This window comes from Micromys minutus, assembly GCF_963924665.1.
Source record: "Micromys minutus genome assembly, chromosome: 22".
In the NCBI taxonomy this organism is placed as follows: domain Eukaryota; kingdom Metazoa; phylum Chordata; class Mammalia; order Rodentia; family Muridae; genus Micromys; species Micromys minutus.
In genome coordinates, this window is record NC_137957.1 from 7,027,946 (window position 1) to 7,053,250 (window position 25,305).

The window sequence follows — 25,305 nt, forward strand, 5'->3', positions numbered from 1 at the left end:
TGTGTGTGTATTAGACTCCAGAGAATCAAATAATACTATTAAAAATGGAGTACAGAGCTAAATTAAGAATGCTCAACTGAGGAATACTGAATTGCAGAGGAACACCTAAAGAAATGCTCAACATCCTTAGTCATCAAGGAAATGCAAATCAAAACAACCCTGAGATTCCACCTCACACCAGTCAGAATGGCTAAGATCAAAAACTTCAGGAGACAACATATGCTGTAGAGGATGTGGAGAAAAAGGAACACTCTTCCAATATTGGTGGGATTGCAGGTGGGTACAACTACTCTGGAAATCAGTCCAGCAGTTCCTCAGAAAATTGGAAATAGTACTATCTGAGAACCCAGCTATACCACTCTTGGGCATATACCCAAAAGACGCTTCAACATATAATAAAGACATATGCTACACCATGTTCATAGCAGCCTTATTTATATAGCCAGAAGCTGGAAAGAATCCAGATATTCTTCATCAGAGGAATGGATACAGAAACTGTGGCACATTTACACAATGGAGTACTACTCAGCTATTAGAAACAATGACTTCATGAGATTCCTAGGCAAATGGATGGAACTAGAAGCTATCATCCTGAGTGAGGTAACCAGTCACAAAAGAACACACAAGGTATGCACTCACTGATAAGCAGATACCAGCCCAAAAAGCTCAGAATATCCAAGAAACAATTCACAGGTCACATGAAGCTCAAAAAAGAAGGAAGGCCAGAATGCGGTTGCCCCAGTCTTTCTTAGAAGGGAGAGAAAAACACCCATGGGAGGAAATAAAGGGACAAATAGAGGAGCAGGGACTGAAGAAAAGATCATCCAGAGACTGCCTCACCTGGGGATCCACTCCATATGCAGCCACCAAACCCAAGCACTATTGCTGATGCCAAGAAGTGCTTACTGACAGGAGCCAGATATGGATGTCTCCTTAGAGGCTCTGCCAGAGTCATACAGATACAGCTGAGGAATTGTGCAGCTAACCACCGGCTGAACACAGAGACCCTAATGAAGGAGGTAGAGAAAGGACTGAAGGAGCTGAAGGGATTTGCAACCCCATGGGAAGAACAACATTATCAACCAACCAAAACCTCCAGAGCTCCCAGGGACTAAAACACCATCCAATGAGTACACATGGAGAGACCCATGGCTCCAGTTACATATGGAGCAGAGGATGGCATTGTCTGGCATCAAAGGGAGAAGAGGCCTTTTGTCCTTTGAAGGCAAGTTTTCCCAGAGTAGGGGAATGCCAAGGCACTGAGGTGGAGATGGTAGTTGGGAGAGGAAACAAATTCATGGAAGCAAGGAGAGAAGGAAGGGCAATGGGAGGAGGGCAATGGGAGATAGCATTTGAAATGTAAATACAAAGAATATCCAATTAAAAAATGTGTTCTCTCAAAGGTGAATGGCCTGGGTAAGCTATGAGACTATAATTATTCTTCAATTCCATCAGAATACCAAGAATGACCAATAATATCTGTAAACATGGGAAGCCTAACATGGCTTTCAGAACTAAGAGAGATTGTAGATATAATCATCTACTTGCACAGTACCCAGTTAGGAACATATGAGAACAAGTCTTCAGCATTCTGGCTCAGGATCACCTGAAAAAAAATTGAAATGTAGAATATAAAGGGTTGATCATTCTGGCTTGGCAGAAATTACCAGTTGACTATTATGTATAATGTGACCTTTTCTGGATTGTACTTTGTCTATAGGTGAAATAGGCAATGTTTTCCCAATGGCTACCTAGCCATAAAATATTACCATACCTGGAGGTAGAGATGATCAGTTTCTCCTTTGAATCAACCAAAGGGGAGCTGTTAGGAGCAGATATGTCTCAACAAATAATTAATAACATTAAATGTGATATTTGTGGATTTCTGATGTTTTTGAAAACCATCTATCTTTATAAAGTAATCTGGAATGCTGTGAAAAGAAAAAAAATTGAAAACACCCTAAATAGTTAATAAACTAATAGCCATGAATTTTTATTTGGCCATTATTCCTATGTGGAACTAAGTGGCAGAAGGGCCACTTGAAAGAGGAAATTTATTTCCTTTCCTACATCTGCTCTGTGAGTCATGATGTGTCCTAGGTCCCAGCCCCATCACGTTGTACTCCTTTGATGTCAGCCTTCCATGTTTGGGGCTGGCTCTTCTATCTTCCCAGGAGCTGCTGTATTAGGAGGGCACAGGCTCTCCCTGTCCTCTCCTGTAAGTTATCCTGACTCCAAGCGCAGGTTAGCAATAGTTTCTCATTTATATTTACAACGTCCTGGTTTGTGGCTCCAAAGTGCACGATCCAGAAACACAAGGTGATCCTGGATTGGACCATGGGACATGTGTAATGAAACACACATGTATTCCCGGGTGAGTCCAGGAAGTAAGAATCATTATGGAATAGACCAGTGTTATTGGACAGTCAGTAATGTTTTCTGTGGCAGTGAGTTAGGGACAACCAAATGTAGCTATCTAGTGGCTTAAGGTCCAGCAGGGCTCACCTGAAAGGAGGGCTGGAAATAAAAGGGAGAAGGGAACAAGAGAAACATGGAGCTAAGATAGCGTTCTGATCAATGCTCAGAGTTTATTTCTGTAGCTGCAACTTATATTCAGCAAACAAAGCTCTTCTTGAGAAAGTTCCTATATAGACTAAACATAGATAGGAGTTCCTCTTAGCTGCCTGCACTGCTTTCTGACCTTGGCTACAAAGTCTGTATTCATGGTAGTACTCTGACTGTCCACAGCCAAAGGTCAGTATATGACTGCAGTTCAAAAGCAGATCAAAGACCAAGAAGTGAGAAATTAATGATTGTTAGGAAATGCAGTGTAGCTTCTGTGCCGAAAGGCCAGATATCTTGATGTCTACACTTTCTTGTGTAAGGAGATTCCAGGCTCATTTTGACTCAGTGTCTCTTTCTCTTAACTTCTATAAGCCATGTGGCTCTACTTGGTGGCACTGGTGGGCCTGTGGACCCTCTTGCGCTGGTTCAGGGAGGGGCAGGTGGTGAGCCATCTCTAAGACAAGTATGTCTTCATCACGGGCTGTGGCTCAGGCTTTGGGAACCTGCTGGCCAGACAGCTGGACAGGAGAGGCATGAGGGTGCTGGCTGCATGTCTGACTGAGAAGGAGCCAAGCAGCTGAGGAACAAGACAGGCTGGAGACAGTGACCCTTGATGTCACCAAGACAGAGAGTATTGTGGTAGCCACTCAGAGAGACAAGGAGCGTGTTGGGAACAGAGGTACCATTGAGAGTTCTGTGTTGTGGATTTTCTCTGTGTGTGAAAGGAAATCTTGTGTAGTCCTGAAACAATTCCTGGTGGGTGTCAGGGTTAAGTGGGGGTAACTACAGACTCTGCCGTTCTCCAGCACATCAGTCTGTCCTCTTACCTCTACCCTGAATCCTTCAAGCTGACCCAGGTATAATTGTTACAAATAGATGCTTGCTAGAGGTAACACCATATGTCCACTTTCCTTCCTCAGCACTGGGTCCCTGTCTCCTTGAGCCTGTGCAGGTCTTACATGTGCTGCCAACGTCTCTGTGAGTTCATAGGAGCAGCAGTCCTGTGTCTCTGGAAGACAGTGTCTTTGGAGTTCTCCTCAGCTTCACAAATTTTTGAAGTTTTTCGGACTTTTAGAACTGAGTCTCTTAATCTCTGTAACACTGTACAGTCGTGTGTCTCTGTGTTAATTCTTGTTTATGGCCAGACACAGTTTTCCTGGTGTAGATTGATCAAGGCACTGGAAGGTGAGTGCAGTTAATTATGTGCTTTAAGAGTCTTGTCACTGTGTGTTCTCTTAGCAGAATAACAATATTCCATTTTCTGAACACATTTGATCTATTTAGTCTTAGGTTCTTTTCCACTCTAGTAGTGTTGCTATGGGTTCCCTCTCAGACAGCAGACCTTAACTCTGATGAAAAGTGTTTAGTGACCTCCATGACAGTGGTGTCTTTATTGCCCCATATATCTTATAGGCAGGTCACTGTTGTAGATCACATGGTGTGTGACTGGGTAACAGTAATGACTGCCTTTCTCCTCTGGAGTGTACAGAGTATCTCCTGACATCTTGAATGTTCATCCACAGCAGTGAAACTACAGTTTGTCACCAGCTTCCTTCCCTCAGTTTGATGACATCAGGCAGCATGGCCTTCAGCTACCTGGCCTTGCCACCAGATTAATAGCCTTGGGCATAGCATATAATGGAGGTTTAAAGTGGTATTTCTTAGGTCCCTTTTGAGACATAATGTACCTGATTCTTGGCACTGAAATTTTTAATGTTGTCATTCTATTTCTATTTGGTTTGTCATATCCACTGTCATGAGGTGACTCCACTGAATTCCCTTCATATATGTGTTTTAGGAAATGTCTGCAGAAGTAGGTTTTTACATGATTTCTCAAAACAGAACAAAAACAATCTGCATTACACTTCATGCATCCATTGACACACAAGATGTCCTTGGGTTTGAGCCACGGGTGAAGATGAATTATTGAGTCAAGGTTTTAAAATCAACAAATGCCTATCAATCTCAGTCAACTAGCCCCCCATTCACTCTGCTCAGAAACTGGAGATATGGTGTTTAGTTGGAGTCCTTCCTAGTGCTTTCTTGAAGATCCATGAATTAAAGGTCAAAAGGATAAACAAGGGCCACCTGTGGATGATTGGCAAAAAGAAACCAGTGTGTTCATGTTGACAGTGTAAAAATCTTTCTTGTTGGATATCATCAATAATTGTTACTTCCCTTATTCTGTTTCTGGATGTCTTAGGTAGTGATTTTATTATTTCAATAAATCACATTGACACAAAATCAACTTGGGGAGGAAAGCTGAGAATCCTGCATCACTGTTCATCACCAAAAGAGCTCAGGACAGATACTCAACTGGGCAGGAATCTGGAGACAGAGCTGATGCAGAGGCCACAGAGAAGCGCTGCTTACTGGTTTCTTCCCATGGCTGGCACAATCTTCTTTCCTATAGAGCCCAGGACCAGTGCCCCAGGGATAGCAGCACTCACAGTGAGCTGTGGTTTTCCCCATTGATGAAAAAATGCCTTACACATGGATCTCAAGGAGTTGCTTTTTCTTCTGAGGCTCCTTCCTCTCTGGTAATTCTAACCTATGTGATGTTGTCAGTACACCATCCAGTACATGTAACCGCTTGTTAATGTAACACACAAGCACATCACTGTGAAGCCATAATCATTTTCTTCTTATTTATCTCAAGATTTCACATTAGTCTTGCAAGTCATTTAAATCCACACATTAGAAATCAAACACATCAATTTCTTAGACACTTAAAAATATCCAATATCTCTAAAGATTCAAAATCACTTTTAAAGGGTTCAGCTCTCAGTTTCTATAAAAATTTAAATTAAATTAAATTAAATACTTTCTTCCTTCAAGGAGAGAAGAACCAGAGTACAGTCACAATCAAACCAGAGCAAAACCAAACACAAGCTATGTAACAACACAATGTCCAATGTCTGAGATGTACTCATTGTTGGGATAGAAATCACAGCTGTAGTCCAGACAAATCACACCAGGACAACACTGTTCAATATAGAGAGGTTATATGAAACCACTGGACAAGGGTGGGGGGGGGGGAGAGAAGAGAGAGAGAAGAAAGAGAAGAGAAGGGGTTGGCCTTTTATGTGGGCTGTGACATAACTTGCTCCCAGATGTAGTTGGGCAACTGAACCAGTATACACTAGAAATATTTGGCCTCTTCCATGGCAACATATGCACCTGGTCCCTGTTACCTGTGGGAAGTGCATTGCTGGGAGCAAGAGTGGTTCCTAATACCAACACTCATGATCTGGACTCCTACAAAGGGCTTAGATCACATCTCCAGCTCTGAGGCACACAGCTTGTCTTCTAGGCTCCAGTTAGCTCCACTCCAGTGCTGCTGCTGATCTTGGTAGTCTTCCCAGGTTACTGGCATCTCCAAAACTGCTGGGAACTTTGCTGCAACTGGGCTGCACTTTCACAATAGCCTGTCATAGGGTATCTTCCTGGGCTCATGTCTCAACATCTTTGTGTGACTCCTTCAGTCCTGCCACTGAGGGTGCAGCTCCAACAATGACCACTCTGGGCCTCCCACAGGGCCAAGCATCAGCTGCTCCATAACCCCTTTACAGCCATTCCCACCTGGTTGACTCTTACACATTACCAAAGGTGACTGTCAACATGAGTTACAACTTTCTCCACTTCTGAAACTCAGCTTCTCTGTGTTCTCAGGAGACACTTCTCAGATTTTACCCTCAGTGATGCTGGACTCTTAGAATCACTATCAATTTCTTAGCTCCATCTGACCAGCACCAATTGTCCCACTAACTCAAGGGTCTCACTTCAATGTTGCTGGTCTCTTGTGAATCATGGCTGACTCTTCTGCCCCAAGTGACCAGAATGGCAGAAGCTTGATTCAAAATGGCTAATAACCCTGAGACAGTCCTTACATTTTTCTCTCCAAAGCCTGAGAAAGCTCTATGAAGTGTTTACCTATGTGCATTCTTGGGGAGAGGTAGGTATGGTGTGAGGGAGGGTTCCTCAGTAGAAGGTAGGAATGCAGAGGGAAGGTGGACATTACTCTGGGGTTCTTAGTCCACACATTTTTCCCACTAATTTTTCTGTGATACTAATCAAGACTGATGTTGGCCGAAGAAATAGCCAAAGAAATCTGCCACGGTGTTCACATACAAACCTGCTGGTTGTTGCCCAGGCTCTGAGGATCTTAGCCAACCGTGAGGATCCACACAAATGAGGAGGTTGGGCACAGCTTGTGCCAAGCACTGCCCTGTGTCCTCCTGTGCAGGAAATGCACAAGCCGTGCCTAGTTTACACCCCTATGCAGCATGGAAGTGTTGGTGCTCTGAAGTCACCTGTGCCCATGGTCTGGAGTTTGCTAGGACTCACTAACAATGCCAGCACTCCTGCCATGGATTCAGGTCGGCCCCATGCACGAGGTTCAGCCCTTGGTGGTGAGAATCCAGCAGAGGATGGAGACACCATGTTTTGTTTTGTTTTGTTTTTTTATTTTATTTTCTAATTGTGGCTTTTTTTTTTTGGACACTTTGTTTTTAGAGCAAACTAGGAGGTGATCTCCGGTGCCCTGGATCACAGGGGTAGGGGGATGTCCTGAGAATTATTTGTAGAGGCCAGCAGGCTTATGTTTGGCTGTCTCAGCCCTTCTAGCCACTGATGGGGGGGGGGACAGTGGACCTCCGCTGTCCATCCAAAACTAGACAACAACACATAAGGCAGTCGACTGCGCAGGCAAGTCCATTAAAAGAATTTACCTGTATGTCTCAGCTTCAACACTCCCTAGCTGCAGACTCACTAAGTGTCCATATCTTTTCTGAAGACTTATGAAGTGATAATCACTTTCCTCCAGACTTATGAAGTGATCACCCTTTTCTTGCAGACTCACTAAATGACCATCGTTTCTCTTAAGATCTAAGTGAACGTTCCTTCCTTCAGATGCACAAAGTGACCATCCCGTCTTGAAAATCGACTTAGTGGCCATCCTTCTGTGAAGTCCCACTAAGCAACCATCTCTTTCCTCAGACTCACTAAGTGACCCCCACCCCACAGCTCACTAAGTGACCATCCCTTTCTACAAATTCGCTAATTGACCATAACTTACCTGCAGAATCAGGAAGTTACCATCTCTTCCTGCAGACCCAATTCATGATCATCAATTCCCTGTAGACTCACTAAGTGACCATTCCTTTTCTGTAGACTCTCTAAATGATTACACCTTCCCTGAAAACCCACTAAAATACTGTTTCTTCATATCATACTCAGTAAGTTACCCTCACATCAAAGTCTTTCTGATTTTCCACTTCTTCTTGCCATATGCCATTTCTCATGTCCCCTACCTCTGTCACATTCCCATCTCCTTCAGCACCAGGTAAAGAGTGTTTTTCTCAACAGTGATATTTCATCTTATGGACAACATTTGCAAAAGAGCAACAAGGGTCTGGAACTTGCTGTGGCCTGTGACACCTGGCTGTGCCTGATGCTAAGTTAGTGAATCTCAAGAGTAGACTGAGCAGAGAAACGTGTGTGGAAGAGACAGAGAACCCTGGGCTCAGTGCAGATTTGCCCTGGGGAGGGGTTAACATAGTTGCCTGACAGCTCTTCTCAGTGTAGAAATATGGAGGTTGGAAAGACTCAGGAGAAACTTGTTAATAAACAATAATTCCTGTTTCAGTGAAAATAGAAATCTCTTTATTCTAACATGTGCCTGTTCATTTGTTTTATTTATGTTATTTTGAAAGGTTTGTTTTAGGCCCTTTGAGTACGTGTGTGTTCTTGTATGCCATGTGTGTGGGTGTACCCTCAGAGGTGAAGAGGAAGATAAGGGAAACTGGTTACACAAAATTCTCAGCCATATAGTATGGGTGTCAGGAGTTGAATTTGCATTCTCCATAAGAGCAGGAAGTCATTTTAATGGCTGACTCAGTTCTCCATAACATGTATTTATGTTTTATTTATTTTGAGATGTCTCACTTTATAGCAGATTTACCATGATATTATAATCTCTGGCCCTACCAACATCACCACCACACAAATAATACTGTAGCAACCCAACAGCATTTCTGCAGGTTGTAGCCTGAGAGGAAGCTACTCAGGTGGTTGGACCAATCTCAGTCCTCTCAGGAGCACCACCCTGGTCCCACAGGGTAAGGAGCAGCACCCAGGACACATCTACTGAATAAGGTGGAAACAACAGGAAGTTTCTTGTAAAGTGGTCCAAGGTTGCATGCCACATCCCTGGATGTGCCTCCTTTCCTCCTAACCCACATTTCTTCATTGGGAGAAGGTATAGTGTGCTCAAGACACAGAGAGGGCATCTGCATGCCACAGAACTGTCTCCTTTATGCATGAATGAGGACTGCACTGTATAAAACCCAGTGCCATGCATTCCACCCCAGATCCTCAACCAGTAGAACACAATACAATTTTTGCTTCCTCAGTTAAGAATGACTAGGGGCTGCGTGTGGGCAGGTCTAGAAACAAGCTTGACACTAGGACTCTTCTGAGCCTTTGTAGCACTGACTCTAGGCTCCACCCCTCCCCTTACTGTATGAAGAAGAACAGGAGGGTTAAATGGGATGTCTTGGCCTACACTGAAAAAAATGCTTCCCCCTGCGATGATCCCAGGAGATGGCTCAGTTCCTATCCACCTCAGCAATCAGAGCAGCTCAGAGATCAGAAGAGCTGCAGTGTGGACACTCTCAGGATCAGACCTAAAATGGGACCAGCCCACACTTTCCAGGACAGGGAAGGGGAGGAGCTCTTGCCTCCTGCCTGAATCTCAGGAGGGATGGATGGGCTGATAGAATGTCCTTGAATCCAGGAAGTGTCTCCAAGGCTTTCTTTTCAGCACTGCAGTTCCCAAAACAGAATCATATACATACACGTTTCTATATTTCTGATTTTATCCAGGAATTTCAAGGCTGGGTCTAGATCCTGCTCTGTTCCAGCAGACCTTGATCCAACAAGAGTATCGATTACTGTCAGATTGAATAAGGAAAGGGCGTAGGAGAAAGGATTGGGAAATGACCCGTAGATGAACGTCTCTAAAGAACTACCCAATTAAGAAATACAAGATTCAAGAACAGCAATATCTTCAGATACTTTTCTCAAGAAAGTCCAGCACTATATTTTGCAGATGCAATTCAGAGCTAGGATTCTGAGGCCCTGTTGAGCACTAACAGCCACATGAGGAATGTCCTAGTATCTTCTGGAGCAGCAGGAGGAGGGACAGAAGTGGAGGCAGGAGGATAAGGAATAGCAGCAGTAAGCCATACAGGATCAGGCAAGAAGAGAAGGAAGAGCAGAGCAAATGCAGAGCAGACCCAGGGGCAGCTACCCCCTCGGAAGGAGAGTGGCCCAGCTCCATACTCACACTACACTTCCCACTGACACCCAAGCCCAGGTCTCCAGGCAGAGCTGTAATCTATCCTCGACACTTGCTGATAGAAACCTGGTTCTTGAGAACACAAGGCCAATCTGGTTCCTTGCAGGTTGGTACAGAAAGTCAAGGAAGTGTTGACAAGGGAAACATTACATCATTTCCAAGAAAGGTGCCATGTTTATTTTGAGCTGGAGTCAGAGTCAGTCAGGCATTCCTCAGAGCTGAGAGCCATATGCAAAGCTCTACGCACTACTGTAGACGTCCTGAGCAGGGCTTCCTGAAAACTGAAGAAAGAAATTCCGGCTCAGGTGAGATGGGAACAGACATGGAGGTCACAATTCAAAAAAATCTGCTCAAGTCTGCATGAATCCAGGCATCCAGCAGAAGGGACACTGGAGAGAGGAAATTCATTTTCTTTCCTACATGAGCTCTGTGAGTCATGCATCTGGGTTCCCAGCCCTATTACCTTGTGTCCCTTTGATGTCAGCATTCCATGTTTGGGGTAGGCCCTTCTATCTTCCCAGGAGCTGCTGTATTAGGAGAGCACAGGCTCTCCTTGTCCGCTCCTGGAAAGGATCATAGTCCTATGTAATAAAACACACCTGTATTCCCACATGAATCCAGGAAGCAAAAAATCATAAGAGAATAGACCTGTGCTATTGAAAAGTCAATGGTGGTTTTTTTTTTTTTTTTTTTTTTTTTTTGGCAATGAGATAGGAACAGCCAAAGGTCATATGTCTGAAATTTAAAGGAGGTCAAAGACCAGAGTAGCGAACCGTTAATACGAAATGTAGAGGATGCCTGCCAGAAGGCTGGAGTCCTTGATGTCTACACTTTCCTGTGTGAGCAACTGACAGGCTCATTTTAACTCAGAGTCTCTCTAATTGTCTTCTCGGAACCATGTGGCTCTACCTGGTGGCACTGGTGGGCCTGTGGAACCTCCTGCGCTGGTTCAGGGAGAGGCGGGTGGTGAGCCATCTCCAAGACAAGTATGTCTTCATCACGGGCTGTGGCTCTGGCTTTGGGAACCTGCTGGCCAGACAGCTGGACAGGAGAGGCATGAGGGTGCTGGCTGCATGTCGGAGGGAAGAGGGAGCTGAGCAGCTGAGGAGCAAGACATCTGACAGGCTGGAGACAGTGATCCTTGATGTCACCAAGACAGAGAGTATTGTGGCAGCCACCCAGTGGGTGAAGGAGCGTGTTGGGAACAGAGGTACCATTGACATTCCTGTCTGTGTTGTTGGTTCTCTCTCTCTCTCTCTCTCTCTCTCTTTCTCTCTCTCTCTCTCTCTGTGTGTGTGTGTGTGTGTGTGTGTGTGTGTGTAAAGTCCTGTGTAGTCCTGTAAATACTCCTGGTGATGATCAGTGTTGAGTTGGAGAAACTGCAGATTCTGCCCCTCTCCAGCACATCAGTCTGTCCTCTTCCCTCTACCCTGAATCCTCCAAGCTCTGTTTTCCAGATCAACTGGTGCCTTGGGAAGATTTCGTGTGCAGCACTTCTCTGTCCTCTTTGTCTTTGTATGTATAAAGACTGGATTGTTGGCTGCTGAGTCCTAGAATAGAGACTGTAAGGAGGAAGGAGAGACCTGGGGTGCTGGGTCTTGGTGTCTGTGTGAAGCCCATGTGCATCTGATTTCTCAGTCCTGGAGCATGTTGTTCCGTACTACATGTGCACCTTCACAGGGAGAGCCAAAGTCATTGCCAGGCTTACATCCAATGTTAAGGAATGCCTTAAGACAGAAAGGCTAGGAAGTGGTCTCTCTGTTTTACACACACACATACACACACACACACACACACACACACACACACTCACACTCACACACTCACACTCACACACACATTTCTGCCTATCACTCTATTCCTCCCTTTGATTCTCTTCAGTGTTTGTTTTATTATTTAAAGATAAATGTATATAAATATGAAGCAAAACAGGTATAAACTCTAGATGTCAAACTATAATTAATGTACAATTTATTCTTCAGGAGATAACAACTAGAAACAACTTGACTGTGTGATTAATGTGCAGATATTGCTCTTCCCTTGAACAGCAGTCATCAGTTACAGATAACTCCTTGCTTAGAGGTCAGACCATGAGTTACTCTCCCTTCTCAGGGCTGGGTCACTGTCTCCTTGAGCCTGTGCAGGTCTTACAAGTGCTGCCACGGTCTCTGTGAGTTCACAGGAGTCCTGTGTCTTTGGAAGACAGTCTCCATGGAATCCACACATCACTTCAGGCTTTAAAAGTTTCTGCCTCCTCCTCCTCATAGGTCTCTGAGCCTTGAGAGGAGGGTGTGAAGAAGACATCATTTTTAGGACTGAGTGTGCCAGAGTCTCCCACTCTGCTCCTTGTGCACTAGTGTGTGTCTGCATCAATTCTGTCTATGGCAAGACACACTTTTCCTGATGGAGACTGATCAAGTCACTGACTGTGAGGATAGTTAGGAATATGCATTAAGAGTCTAGTTACTGTGTGTTCCCTTCGCAGAACAATAACATCCAGTTTTCCCATAGACCTGTGGCTGACATAGTCCCAGGGTCATGGCCATTTTAGTAGTGTCATTATGGGTTTCATCTTAGAGAGCAGACCTTAAATCTAATGAAAAGTTCTTCGTTACCCTATGACGTTGGTGCCTATATTTCATTGTATATCTTAGGCAGGTCACTGTTGTAGATCACAGGGCTTGTGGTTTGGTAATAGTAATTACTGCTTTCTCCTCTGGGAGTGTACAGAGTATGTCCTGGCACCTTGAATGTTAATCCTTAGCAATGAAGGTTTTTATTGGGTACCAATTTGCCTTCTGTCAGTTGGATTACATCAGACAGTAACATCTTTCGGTACTGTCTTAGGGTTTACTATTGTGAACGGACACCATGACCAAGTCACCTTTTAGAAAAACAACATTTAATTGTAACCGGATTTCAGGTTCAGACCTTCAGTCCATTATCAAAGTGGGAGCATGGCATAAGGTAGGAGGAGCTGAGGGTTCTACATCTTGATCTGAAGGCAAACAAAAGAAGACTGGATTCCATGGGGATAGAATGAGGGTCTTAAATCCTATGCCCACAGTGACACACTTCTTCCAATAAGGCCACACCCACTGCAGCAAGTCCACACCTCCGTATACTGTCACAGCCTGGGTCAAGCACATCAAAGCAACATATACAACGCCCTGGCATCCATAGGCTTGTGCTAACATATGAGTCTGTGGAGGCCATAACTAAACATTGCATAAGGCAAAATACATTCATTGCAACTTAAAAAGTCCCCATGATCTACAACAGCGTCAATACTGTTAAATGTCCAAAGTTCAAAGTGTCTTCTGAGATACATTCTGTCTCTTAATTGTAGTCCTCGAGCTATACAGGAAACATCTGAACAAACTTCAAACTCTGTGTCTCTCTGTGTGATAATAAAGCTGTCTTCAGGTCTCCAACTACTTCTTCATCTTTTTTTTTTTTTTTTTTTTTAATGTCAATAAACTTCTCCCTCATGGGCTGGTTGCACTAACTCTTAGGAACTTTTTTCATCAGATATCTTTTGACTCTGAAATCTTCAACATTGTGGAGTCTTTCATACATCTCCAACATTATAACTTCTTGTTCCAATGTCTGGTACCCACGTATGATCGTCTGGGCTCCTCTGAAGGGCTTGGTTCACATATGAATCACTGTCCTCTGCAGAACTCTAGGTTTTGGTTGTTTGACTCCACCCCACTGCTGCTGCTGTTCTTGGTGATCATCCTATGGTTCTGGCATGTGTACTATACTGGGATCTTTTCCTGCAACTTGGCTTCACCACTAGCCTCTCATAGGCTTTCTTTATGGTGCCAAGCCTTGATTTCATTGCATGACCCCTTTAGTCCTGAGCCATCAACTGCAATTGAGGCTGTACCTTCACCAAAGGTCTTATCTGGCCTCTCACGGTGCCAAACCTCAGCAGCTCTCCATGACCCTTTTATACCTTAAAATCCTGTACCACCTGGGTGAACCTTATACATTACAAAGTCCAGCTACTGCATGAGGTACAACTTTGGCTATCTCTAGAACATACCTTCTTTGTGCTCTCAGAAAACACTTCTCAGAAGACTTCACCTCAGATATGCTGGCCTCTTTTTCATCACCATTAATTTCTTGGCTCAAGCTAACCAGTCTCAATTTTTCCAGTAGTACCTTATATTCTTGACTCTAAAGCCAGAGTCACATGGCCTAAGCTGCCGAGTTCTGTTGCTTGCTTTGACTGAAACATGGCCCCCTTATCTATTACCAGCTTTCTGTTTTCCAACTGCCTAATTTTCTACCCTTGGCTGTTATTGACTAGAAATAAAGACTTGTACTGCTTCACCTAGATTTAAATCTAGGTGATTTAAATCAAGGCCCCTGGTGGCCTTGAACGCATTGATCTGCTTGACACAGACTTCTGAAACCAAAGGCATGTACTACATTGCCTGGGACTAAGCTTTTTAATGGCCACTATTCCTCAAGATGCAGATCAAAAGCCTGTGTCCCTCATTTCTGGATTGTAGTACACTGCAGATTAAATATCAAAGTGAAAACATAACCAAGTAATAATGATAACAGCTACTCTGACATGACATTTCTCTGTTCAATGGCAAAGACACAAACAGTAAGCTTAATTGGTGGGATCTTGCCATAAAGTCACCATTTTCTTATTCTGTTTCTCACCCTGACTGGGTTCACCTTCGTTTCACTTCCTGCTATGCCTTTATTACTTGAACCATGTATTTCTTATTTTTATTTCTATGCTTCCTATGCTTGTTCAAAACACTCATCATGAGACTAAACCAGCACAAAGTCTCTTGTTTTGTTGAGACTTCCTTTCTCAATGCAAATAATATAAATCTCTTTACCTTTGCCTCAGCTAGACTCTACAGTCAAGGACAAAAAGTAACCACATTGAACACCAAAATATCACAAAAGCTGTGTCTTGGCCACATATTAAAATTGTTCTCCTTTGAATCTTCTAAAGTCCGGCTTTCACCGTTCAAATCATCCCCAGTGTCCTAATCAGGGTTTCTAGTCCTGCACAAAATATCATGACCAAGAAGCAAGTTGGGGAGGAATGGGTTTATTCAGCTTACACTTCATCACCAGAGGAAGTCAGGACTGGCACTCAAGCAGGTCAGGAAACAGGAACTGTTGCAGAGGCCATGGACGGATGTCACTTACTGGCTTGCTTCCCCTGGCTTGCTCAGCTTTCTTTCTTATAGAACCAGGTCTACCAGCCCAGGGATGGCTCCACCCACAATGGGCTGGGCCAGGGATGGCTCCACCCACAATGGGCTGGGCCCTCCCCCTTGATCACTAGTTGAGAAAATGCCTTACAGCTGGATTTCATGAAGGCATTTCCCCGACTGAGGCTCCTTTCTCTGTGATTAACTCCAGCTTGTGTCAAGTTTACACAAAACCAGCCAGTATACCCAGCAACAAGTCTTCCATATTCCTACAAAGATAGGCCTTTAAGCCCCACTTAAAGCATTCCACTGCTTTCCAAATCTGAAGTCACAAAATTTACATTCTTCTAAATAACAGCACAGTCAGGCCTATGACAGCAATACCCCAGTCCTGGTACCAAATTATGTCTTAGTTAGGGTTACTGCTATGAGCGGTCACTATGACCAAGACAAGTCTTTGAAGGACAAGAATCAACTGGAGCTGGCTTACAGGGTCAGACATTCATTTCATCATCAAAGCAGGAGTATGGCTGCATCCAGGCAGGCATGGTACAGGAGGATCTGAGATTTCTACATCTTGTCCCAAAGGCAAACAGGAGAAGACTGGCTTTCAGGGATTCTTTTTTTTCCAATGTAAACAAATCCAACCTTATTCCTAATTTTAATTGTTAAAAGGTATTTTTGGGGCCAAGGATGCTCTTTATAGGAGTTATTTTTCCATAAAACCAAGATAAGCCAGGTTAATGACATAATTCTATATGACATTTGTACTTGAGTTGTGCCTTTTCTACAATCCTGGATTAAATAAACTTGTCCTAAGTATTGTTTTATTACAGCCGGGAATGCCTAATAATTTCTTGTTTTCCCCCTCATGTCCATGAGGACATGAACCAGCTTTTGCTCCTGCTCCCCTTGTAACTACTCATCCATCCAAAGTACTAGTCAGAATATGCCCCTAGAAATTAAGTCTTTCCTTCACTGAAAATATGTGCAGAGAAAATAATTCTCTGCATAAAGGCACTAGAGCACTTGGATTAAAGACTCCATCCAGAGAGACACTGCCAGGTTCTCCTTTTCTTCATCTGTGTCAAGTTTCAGGTCTTTAACATGAATTGTTGATCTGCACCAAATTTTCTTCATAGCATCCACATGTGATAAAGGAAAGCAAAGTCCATAAGTCTCTGTTCCCACCTTTTTTCCTGTCAGGTATGTCTGTCTCACATTCTTTAGAGAATGATAGATGTAAATCCATCTTTTGTTGAGCTTCATCAGGTTGATTTTGATCTGGTCCTACTCTGAGGACAATGTGGTCTTTAAACTGCAGTCTTGCTATGCTGTCCAACCTTGGAAGTCCTTCATATCTGATAACAGCAGTTCTTTTTTCCCCTTGAGCTGGTCTGCAAGAGTCCTCAAAAAGCCACTCAACTGCCTTGCTACCTCAGCAGGGATTTCCACATTCATGAGCATCCGCCTGGGCATTCCAGTCCTTAATGCCATATCTTCCTTTGCAATGTCAAATACAAGCCCCCAAATGAAATCCAAAATGTAATCTCCCCATGAATTGTTCTGGTAGGTGCCAATAGTCAGGTGAACAGAGTGGTCCAGGCCTGAAGGAGTTTCTGCCTGAGGAATGGTCCCTCTGGGGAAGTACAACAAATTTCAGGCTTCAGCAGGAAGTCATGTGTCTTCAGTGCGCCAGTCCAGTCCTCGGGCTCCACACTGCACTCATGTACCAGGGGTACAGTTGGGGAGTACGGGCGCCAGTGTTTCTTTCCCTACATCACATCATTGTAATGTGGAGGGAGGTCCTGAGATCCTACTAAGGCCACATTCAATCCTACCAAGGAGCCAAAGTAACATCCCAGCTTTTCCTGGATCCTCAGCCTTAAAACTCGGTGGTTGGTGAAACTGAATTGTTGCCGTCTTCTGATCAAAATCTCCTCTCAGCTGGAAAAATGGTGCTTTGCTATCTTTATTTAAAACCTTCTTCTTCCCATGGAAGCACCGGCAGACATCAACATCTCTTACATAGTTTAGCCCTTGGTTTCAGAGACTATTCAGATCTCAGAGGCTGAACAGAGACTAGTAATATGCTTCCAGTAAAGGGTCATTCTTCTGAATCAGAGGGGGGTTTTGTTCTCAGAATTTCTTGAAAAAAATTCCTTGAAAAAATTTCATTGGTGAGATTAAACTTTCAAAGAAACTACTGGGGCTGTCAAAGTTTAATACAGAAAGCATACGGGGTAGCTCCTCCTTCACCTGTTTGCAAGGAACAGACTCTTTTTCATTCTCATCCCCCGTGGGCTTCATTCTGGGAGGGGCGTGGTTTACAAGTAGGGAGGAAATTAAAACCTGGCACAGCCTATTGGATGTGGCCCCCAAGTTGACAGGGCTACAGCTTGGAGGGCAGGAGGGCAGGGTCAGGTCTTAAAGCCCATGCACCAGTGTCATACTTTCTCAAACATGAATACACCTACTGCCATATGCCACACCTCCCTCCCAGGTGCCATTCCCTGGGCCTGGCATAGTCAAACAACTGTAAATGTATTATCTTATCATGAGGTGAGGAGAGTTGCTAGTAGCCTTGAGAATACCCTGTACTGGAGACTTGTGGTTAGCATTCTCTTGCCCAGGGAGTGGCACTGTTTTCTTGTGTGGTTCTGCTGCAGTAGTTGTATCACTGTGGGCTTGGGCGTTAAAACACTCATCCTTGCCAGCCTGTCTTCTCCTAGGTGCCTTCTGCGTAAGACGTGGTCTACCTGGATACAGCCTTGAACTCCTGAAGCTGTGCCAATCCACAATTATCTGTGTCTGGCTTCTTTTAATTCCAACCACATTTGACACCTCCCTTGCCCTGCCACCAGTTGTCTTAGTTAGGGGATTTTACTGTTGCAACAACAGAAACAAAACAAAACAAACAAAAATAAAAAACCATTATAATCCTGAGAAAGTTGTTTGAGGAAATGGTTTGTTTAGGTTAAACTTCCATATGACCATCCATTACCAAAGGAAGTCAGAGCAGGAACTGAAATCGGGAAGGAACCTGGAGTCAGGAGCTGATGCAGAGGCCATGGCAGGGAGGAGGATGGAGCTGGTATACAGGATGCTGTTTACTGATTTGTTCCCCATGGCTTGCTCACCTGCATCCTTATAGAACCCAGAACCAGCATCCCAGGGATGGTACCACCCTCAATAGGCTGTGATCTCCTTAGATGATCAGTAAGTGTGAAAATGACTTACAGCTGAATCTTATGGAAGCATTTTCTTAATTGAGGCTCCTTCCTCTCTGATGACTCTAGCTTGTGTCTAGTTGTCACCAAACCAACCAATATTTTGGGTTTTATAAGCATCTGAGGAGAGTTGATAAATATTAATTTTCATCAATATAGATGTTGATCAACAATGAAAGTTGGTCATTATTAATTTCAAGGCAGGATTCATTAGAGTGTAAAAGCACAGCCCTGTTTTCCAAATCTTCCACAATCAAGTTTTCTTTGTAGGTTTCCCAAACACATTTCTTCTAGGATAATTTTATCTATCTTCCTTTTCTCACTTGTGTTTTCCTCAGTTACCTCTCACCATCCTTATTACTATAATAAAAAAATAAGAACAGAATCTAATTCTTCCTTATTACTTTATTTCTTGGCCATTTCAAAGAAACAGGCAGCTTTAAACTGCATTTAAATGATGAGCCTATGGCTTCCATTTTAATTCAAACCACTACAGCAAGTAAAAATCTCTGCAAGTATGACATCAAATCGAAAAACACAAATTACCAAAGGTAAAAAATGTTTCCACCATCTACTTTTAAACTTGGCAAGTAAGAGGCATCTGCTGACTGATCCCCAGGCAGGAGCTGGGTCACAAAGTCTTAAAGAATGGAGGTATCCATGCTGTGATCCTGCAGTCTCTGGCATGAGTTCCCAGTCCTGGTGACACCATGCTCTTATTCCACTGCATCCTATTCTCCAGTAAACACGGGTCACAGTGATCTTACCTTGGTGAATGTACATTTCATCCATAACTAAACCTGTGATGTGTGACTCTCTCTTTCCACTGTTCCCAGGACTCTGGGGCCTGGTCAACAACGCTGGCATCTCCATACCCTCTGGTCCCAATCAGTGGATGAACAAACAGGACTTTACACGTGTACTGGATGTGAACCTGTTGGGCATGATCGAGGTGACTCTGAGCCTGCTGCCCTTAGTGAGGAAGGCGAGGGGCCGTGTGGTCAACGTTTCCAGCATCATGGGCCGAGTGTCTATTGTTGGTGGTGGTTACTGCATCTCCAAGTATGGGGTAGAGGCCTTCTCAGACTCCCTCAGGTACTGGAAGGAAAGGGGTCGTCCAGGGGTATTTTGGTAGGGTTTTTATGTAATGACATTCTTTAAGTCTCCATCAGAGGGAAGAAACTCAGGCATTGGGTCTCTCTCACGTTTCCCTCATTGATGCATTCAGTTGTCAGCACATTTCTGTGTCTCTGTGAGAGCCCGTGGGCATAATGATTGAGACATGAATTGAGCCCATTTATCCCTGTTTCAGCGGAGGGAAGGTATTGATAGACATTACTGGGATAGGATTGGACTGTGAGCTTTTTTTCAGTAAGAATCCAGTCCCCTGACCTCTATATACTGAGCATGGTTTTGATTTAAGGTCAATATCTCTTTCAATTTCACAGATATCAGGCCCTGTTAAAATCCACAATAAACACATTTTAGCATAACATATGTGCTTTAATTATGGCCTTAAGATTAAGTCTCAACTAAGGGAGTGAGAGAGGATACAGGGAAGAACTGTGGCCTCCCTGTGGGGTTACTATGGCCAATCAGTTGTGTTAACATGGTAGTCCTCAGGATTTGGGGAAGGTCCTGTAGCAGGATTAAATTGCATCAGAGTAAACATGGGAACTTGGAACCTGAAATTTCATCTTGGATGTGTTGGTGGACTCTCCTTGGAGAATGGACAGGTCAGGAATGAAGGAGGGTGGTCACCAGGTGGGCAGAGGTAGACCTGTGGAAACTAGAGTGAGCTGGATGCTATGTATTTTGTGCTGTTGGCAATGCAACAGTTCTATCTTCATTATCTTTTTTAAAAAAAGCTATTAAGAGCATTAAAAGGCAACTCTTTTAAGGGCAACATTTAAATAGGGCTGGATTACAGGTTCTGAGATCCAGTCCCTTATCTTCAAGGTGGGAGCATTGCAGAGTCCACAGAGGCATGGTACAGGAGGGGCTGAAAGCTCTGCAAAGGTTCTGCAAACTTTCCCTGAAGTGTCCTACTAGAATATTGGTTTCCATGCATCTAGAATGAGGATTTCACAGTCCACACTACTGTGATATACATACTCTAACAGGGACACACCATCTAATTGTGGCACTCTTGGGCCAGGATATACAAACCGTCACACTTTCCAAGGAACTTAACTAGGAAAGCCATTTATAAGAGGGTACAGGGAGGCTGACAATGTGAGGGAGTTGGATGCTGGAGGTTGCTCTCTGGAGACACCTACAGGAAGAAAGTGGGGGTATACTGAGAGCTTTCTGGGACAGATGTGAGATAGAGACTTATTAGTTGGAGGTGACTTGGACAGGGAAGAAGATCCTTTGCATCAGTACTACATGGAGAAAAGTCTCACATGGTGCCATAGAACAGGATTTTCAGTTTTAGAGCAGTGAGCCACACACACCAAATTCTTAGTGTGACATCCAATGGCACCTTATCACATTTTCCCCACTTCCTTCACAACCCAGATACAAAGAGTGTGACCATTTGTCACCACAGGCTCCTGTTGGCATGTTTCACTACTTGGATTAATGTGTCTCACTGAAAGTCCTCTGAAGTCCTTGACAGCTGTCTGCCTTGCAGGAGGGAGCTCTCCTACTTTGGGGTGAAGGTGGCGATCATAGAGCCTGGCTACTTCCTGACTGGTGTGATCAATAATGCTGCATTATCATCAAATGTCCAGATGCTGTGGGACCAGACCAGCTCAGAAATCAGGGAGATCTACGGCGAGACATTCCTGGCATACTGTAAGTGAGCACTGAGGGCAAAACAAAGTCCAGTCCTGATCCCTTAAGTCCTGCTCATTTTAGCAGTTCTGACATCATGCCCCTTAGCCTCAAAGAACATGCATTTAGACCCATTTCCTGGCGGTGGTGCTCAATTTGTGTATGTTGTTAGCAGAGGAGATCTTAGCTTCCAGAGCACTATGCTCTTCTCATGATCATGGGGCTTTGTGTGAAGGCCAAGAATGAGAGCAAGTATAAGAGCAGAGCTTAAATAAGCTGAGATACGGGTGACTGAGTGTGCACAATTGTCTGCAATCATTCTGAGGAACAAACTAGGCTTGGGTTTCATAAAATAGATTCTCCCACATAGAGAATAGAAGTTCTTCCCTATGCTAGTGTCAGACAAGAGTGGTGGGAGTGGAATGACACCTGAATCATTCCTTATTCTTTATAGATCTGACATTAATAAATGGATTGAACCAGAGGTGCAACAAAGACCTGTCTTTGGTGACCAACTGCATGGAGCACGCCCTGACTTCCTGTCACCCTCGCAGCCGGTACTCAGCTGGTTGGGATGCCAAGCTCTTCTACATCCCCATGAGCTACCTGCCCACCTTTCTTGTGGATGCTATTCTCTACTGGACTTCTCCAAAGCCTGAGGGAGCTCTGTGAAGTCTTTACCTATGTGCATAATTGGGGAGATGCAGGTACAGTGTGAGGGAGGGGATCCTCAGGAGAAGTTAGGGGAGTTGAAAGAGCAAGGTCATTCTTCTGGGGTTCATCATCCACACTATTCTTCCCACTATTTTCCTGTGATACTACTCAGGACTGATGATGACCAAAGAAATAGCCAAAGAATTCTGCCAAGGTGTTCACATACAAACCTGCTGGCAGTTGTCCAGCCTTTGAGCACCATGAGGATCCACATTACTCATGAGGTTGAGACCAGCTCATGCCAAGCACTGGCCTTTGTCCTTCTCTGCAGGAAATTCACATGCCCTGGCTAGTCTAAACCCCTATCCAGCATGGAAGTGTCCCTGCTTTGAAGTCACCTGTGACTATGGTCAGGACTTTGTGAGGAGAAACTAATAAAGCTAAGCAAACATGCCCCTGAGTCAGGCAGGCCACGCGTGGGACATTCAGTCTCTGGTTGGCAGAATCCGGAAGTGAATGGAAAACCAACATTTTCATTTATTTTGAAACCATGGCTCTTTTTTGAAATCTTTTTTGAAATATTTTTATTTTTAGAGCAATGTATAAACTTGATTTTTCTCAGCCCTTTGATTTATACTATGCCTTTGCTCATTAGTGAAGTTTGGGTCACAGGAGTGAGTGGGATATCCTGAGAATCTTTGGCACAGGCCAGCAGGATTATCTCTGATTGTCGCAGCTCTTCCATCCACTGAGGTGGGAACAAGTGCTCTCCATTCAAACCCTAAAAACAACAAATAAGACAGAAGCCTGTGCATGAAAGTCCATGAACAGAATTTACCTGTAGGCCTTAGATTCACCACTCCATTCCTGCAGACACAATAAGTTACCATGCCTTTCTAATGACTTAGTGGGTGACCGTCCCTCCTGGAAGAACAACTAAGTGATCATTCCTTCAAACAGGCCCAGCAAGTGATCATCAATTTCCTGTAGACTAAGTGACCATCTATTTTCTGCAGCTTCACTAAGGGACCATTCCTTTTCTGCAGTCTTACTAAGGGACCACCCCTTTCTTCCAAGACCAACTAAGTAACCATTCTTTCATATAAGACTCAGTAAGTAACCATCACAACAAAGTCCTTACGATTTTCCACCTGTCCTTGTCACATGCCACTTCTCATGTCCCTCCCTCTGTTCCAATGCCATCATCTCCAGCAGAGTGTAGAGAATGTCATCCTCAACACTGGTCTTTCATCTTATGGACAGCATTTTTGCAAAAGAGCAAGGGTCTGGAACTTGCTGTGGCCTCTGACAGATGGCTCTGCCTGCTGCTAGGTTGGTGAATCTCAAGAGTAGGCTGAGCAGAGAAGTGTGTGTGGGAGAGACAGAGAACCCTGAGCTCAGTGCAGACGTGTCCTGGAGAGGGGTTTCCATTGATGCCTGACTCCTCTTCTCAGAGTAGGAATATGGAGGCATAGGAGCCATAAGGGAACCTTGTAAATGAACAATAATTTTTGGTTTAATGAAAATAGAAATTCCTCTACCCTATCAGGTGCCTGTCCCTTCATTATACTTAAGTTATTTGGAAAGGTTTGCTTTAGGAACTTTGAGCATATGTGTTTCCATAAGTATTTAAAAATGTGTGCTCCGAGCTTCCTTCACCCACCTCTGAGAAGAGGTGGTCATTCCCATGCTAGTTTCAGCATGGTAGGGCAAGATGGAACTACCAATAATTTATCTCAGCCCCTCCATGCTGGTCCCCAAGTTCTCTCTGACACAGGCATTCCATGAGCCATTCTAGCATGGCACCTCACCGTGAGGTACCTATTCATCACCCCCTTGGTAGGTTTGTTACCACACCAGGCCCACACATGCCCATTGATGGTGAACTTTGTGCATTCCACCAATGCATTTTCTCTTGAACTCAATCAAGTCACCACATGAAAGAAAATACCACACAATAGACTCTGATCCAATTGGTATGATATAATCTTCCATTCACACAGCACAAATCAGTACCCATCCCTTATAAAATATTCATAACAACCTGTAGCTATGGAAAGATGCACAGAGAAAACTATCTACATCTGCTTCCATGTTTTTCCAGCTCCTTTTCCTCATTATGCTTCCTCCCTCCCTTTCTAAAACGTTTTCCCTCCCATCCTTCCTTCTCATCCAATGACAGGCCTCCTTTTATCTTGTACCTGCCTTCCTGCATAAAGACATCATCTTAAACTTCAGCCTTTCTGACCAATAAAAAGGGAACTTTTCTCTCCAGCTTAAAAACCTGTAAAATTTTATATGTTTTGTCTTGGCTAAATTGTATCCCATTTTAAAACCATCTAAATAAGTTTATTCTCTGGAGAGCCAGAGCTGGCTCACTGCCATCAGGACTCGTGGCCTGCCCACAGACACTGAGCACCCAGGGAAGCCTCAAAACCACTCTCCCTTCTGAGTCCATGGGTGAACCCCACTTTCTCTCCACTGACTATCCTGGGAGAGACTGCCAGGAACTCTTGGGGTACAGATATATTGGAGCTGATTGGGAACAACTGTTTCAGCCCTCATGTGTACCCAGAGCCAGAGCCGGCTCACCACCATTGGAACCCACAAGCTACCCACAGAGACATATGCTCTCAGGAGCAATCTCCCTCCTGAGCCAATGGATCCACAGGAGAGACAAGTTCCAGACAAAGACAACAAGATCATGTAGCATCACAGATAACAAGATGGCAAGAGACAAGAACAAGAACAAAAGCAACAGAAACCAAGACAACCTGGCAACATCAGAACCCAGTTCTTTCACCACAGCAAGTAGTGGATATCCCAACACACCAGAAAATAAGATTTCTACTTAAAATCATACCTCATGTTGATAATGAAGGGCCTCATGAAGCACATGAACAACTTCCTTAAAGAAATGCAGAACCAGGAGAACACACATCAACAAGTAGAAGCCCTTAAAGAGGAAACACAAAAATCAATTAAAGAGCTACAGGAAAACACAACCAAATAGGTGAAGGGATTGAAGATGGAAGTATAAACAATAAAGAAATCACAAAAGAAGACAACCTTGGAGATAGAAAACCTAAGATAGAGATCAGGAGTCATAGACACAAGCATCACCAACAAAATACAAAGGATAATAGATGGAAACTCCAACATAAGGAAAGAAACTACTCCCTAGGAAAAGCAAGAAAATAATCTTGCAATAAACTCAAAAGAAGAGAACCACACAAATATAATTCTACTCTAACAACCAAAATAATAGGAAACAACAATCACTATTACTTAATATCCCTTAACATCAATGGACTCACTTTCCCAATAAAAAGACATAGACTATCAGAATGAATATGTAAACAGGATCCAGCTTTTTGCTGCACACAGGAAACTCATCTCAGCAACAAAGACAGACACTACCTCAAAACAAAAGGCTGGAGAAAAAACTTTCCAAGCAAATGGTCCTAAGAAACAAGCTGGGGTAGTCATTCTAATATCAAATAAAATAGATTTTCAACCAAAAGTT

The 25,305-nt window shown here is 43.8% G+C and overlaps 1 protein-coding gene and 1 pseudogene across 2 annotated transcripts; one reads left to right on the forward strand and one right to left on the reverse strand.

Moving 5' to 3' along the window:
- Positions 1-10,822: 10,822 nt before the first annotated feature.
- Positions 10,823-21,797, forward strand: LOC308435035 (retinol dehydrogenase 16-like; the record flags this gene model as incomplete). Its single annotated transcript, XM_080935577.1, has 4 exons — positions 10,823-11,135; positions 19,184-19,442; positions 20,983-21,146; positions 21,580-21,797. The coding sequence occupies 4 exons, from the start codon at positions 10,823-10,825 to the stop codon at positions 21,795-21,797; spliced, it is 954 nt and encodes a 317-aa protein (XP_080791703.1).
- LOC308435230 (ribosomal oxygenase 2-like) lies at positions 16,138-17,427 on the reverse strand (annotated as a pseudogene). Its single transcript has one exon. The product of its transcript is annotated as a ribosomal oxygenase 2-like (transcript).
- Positions 21,798-25,305: the final 3,508 nt, after the last annotated feature.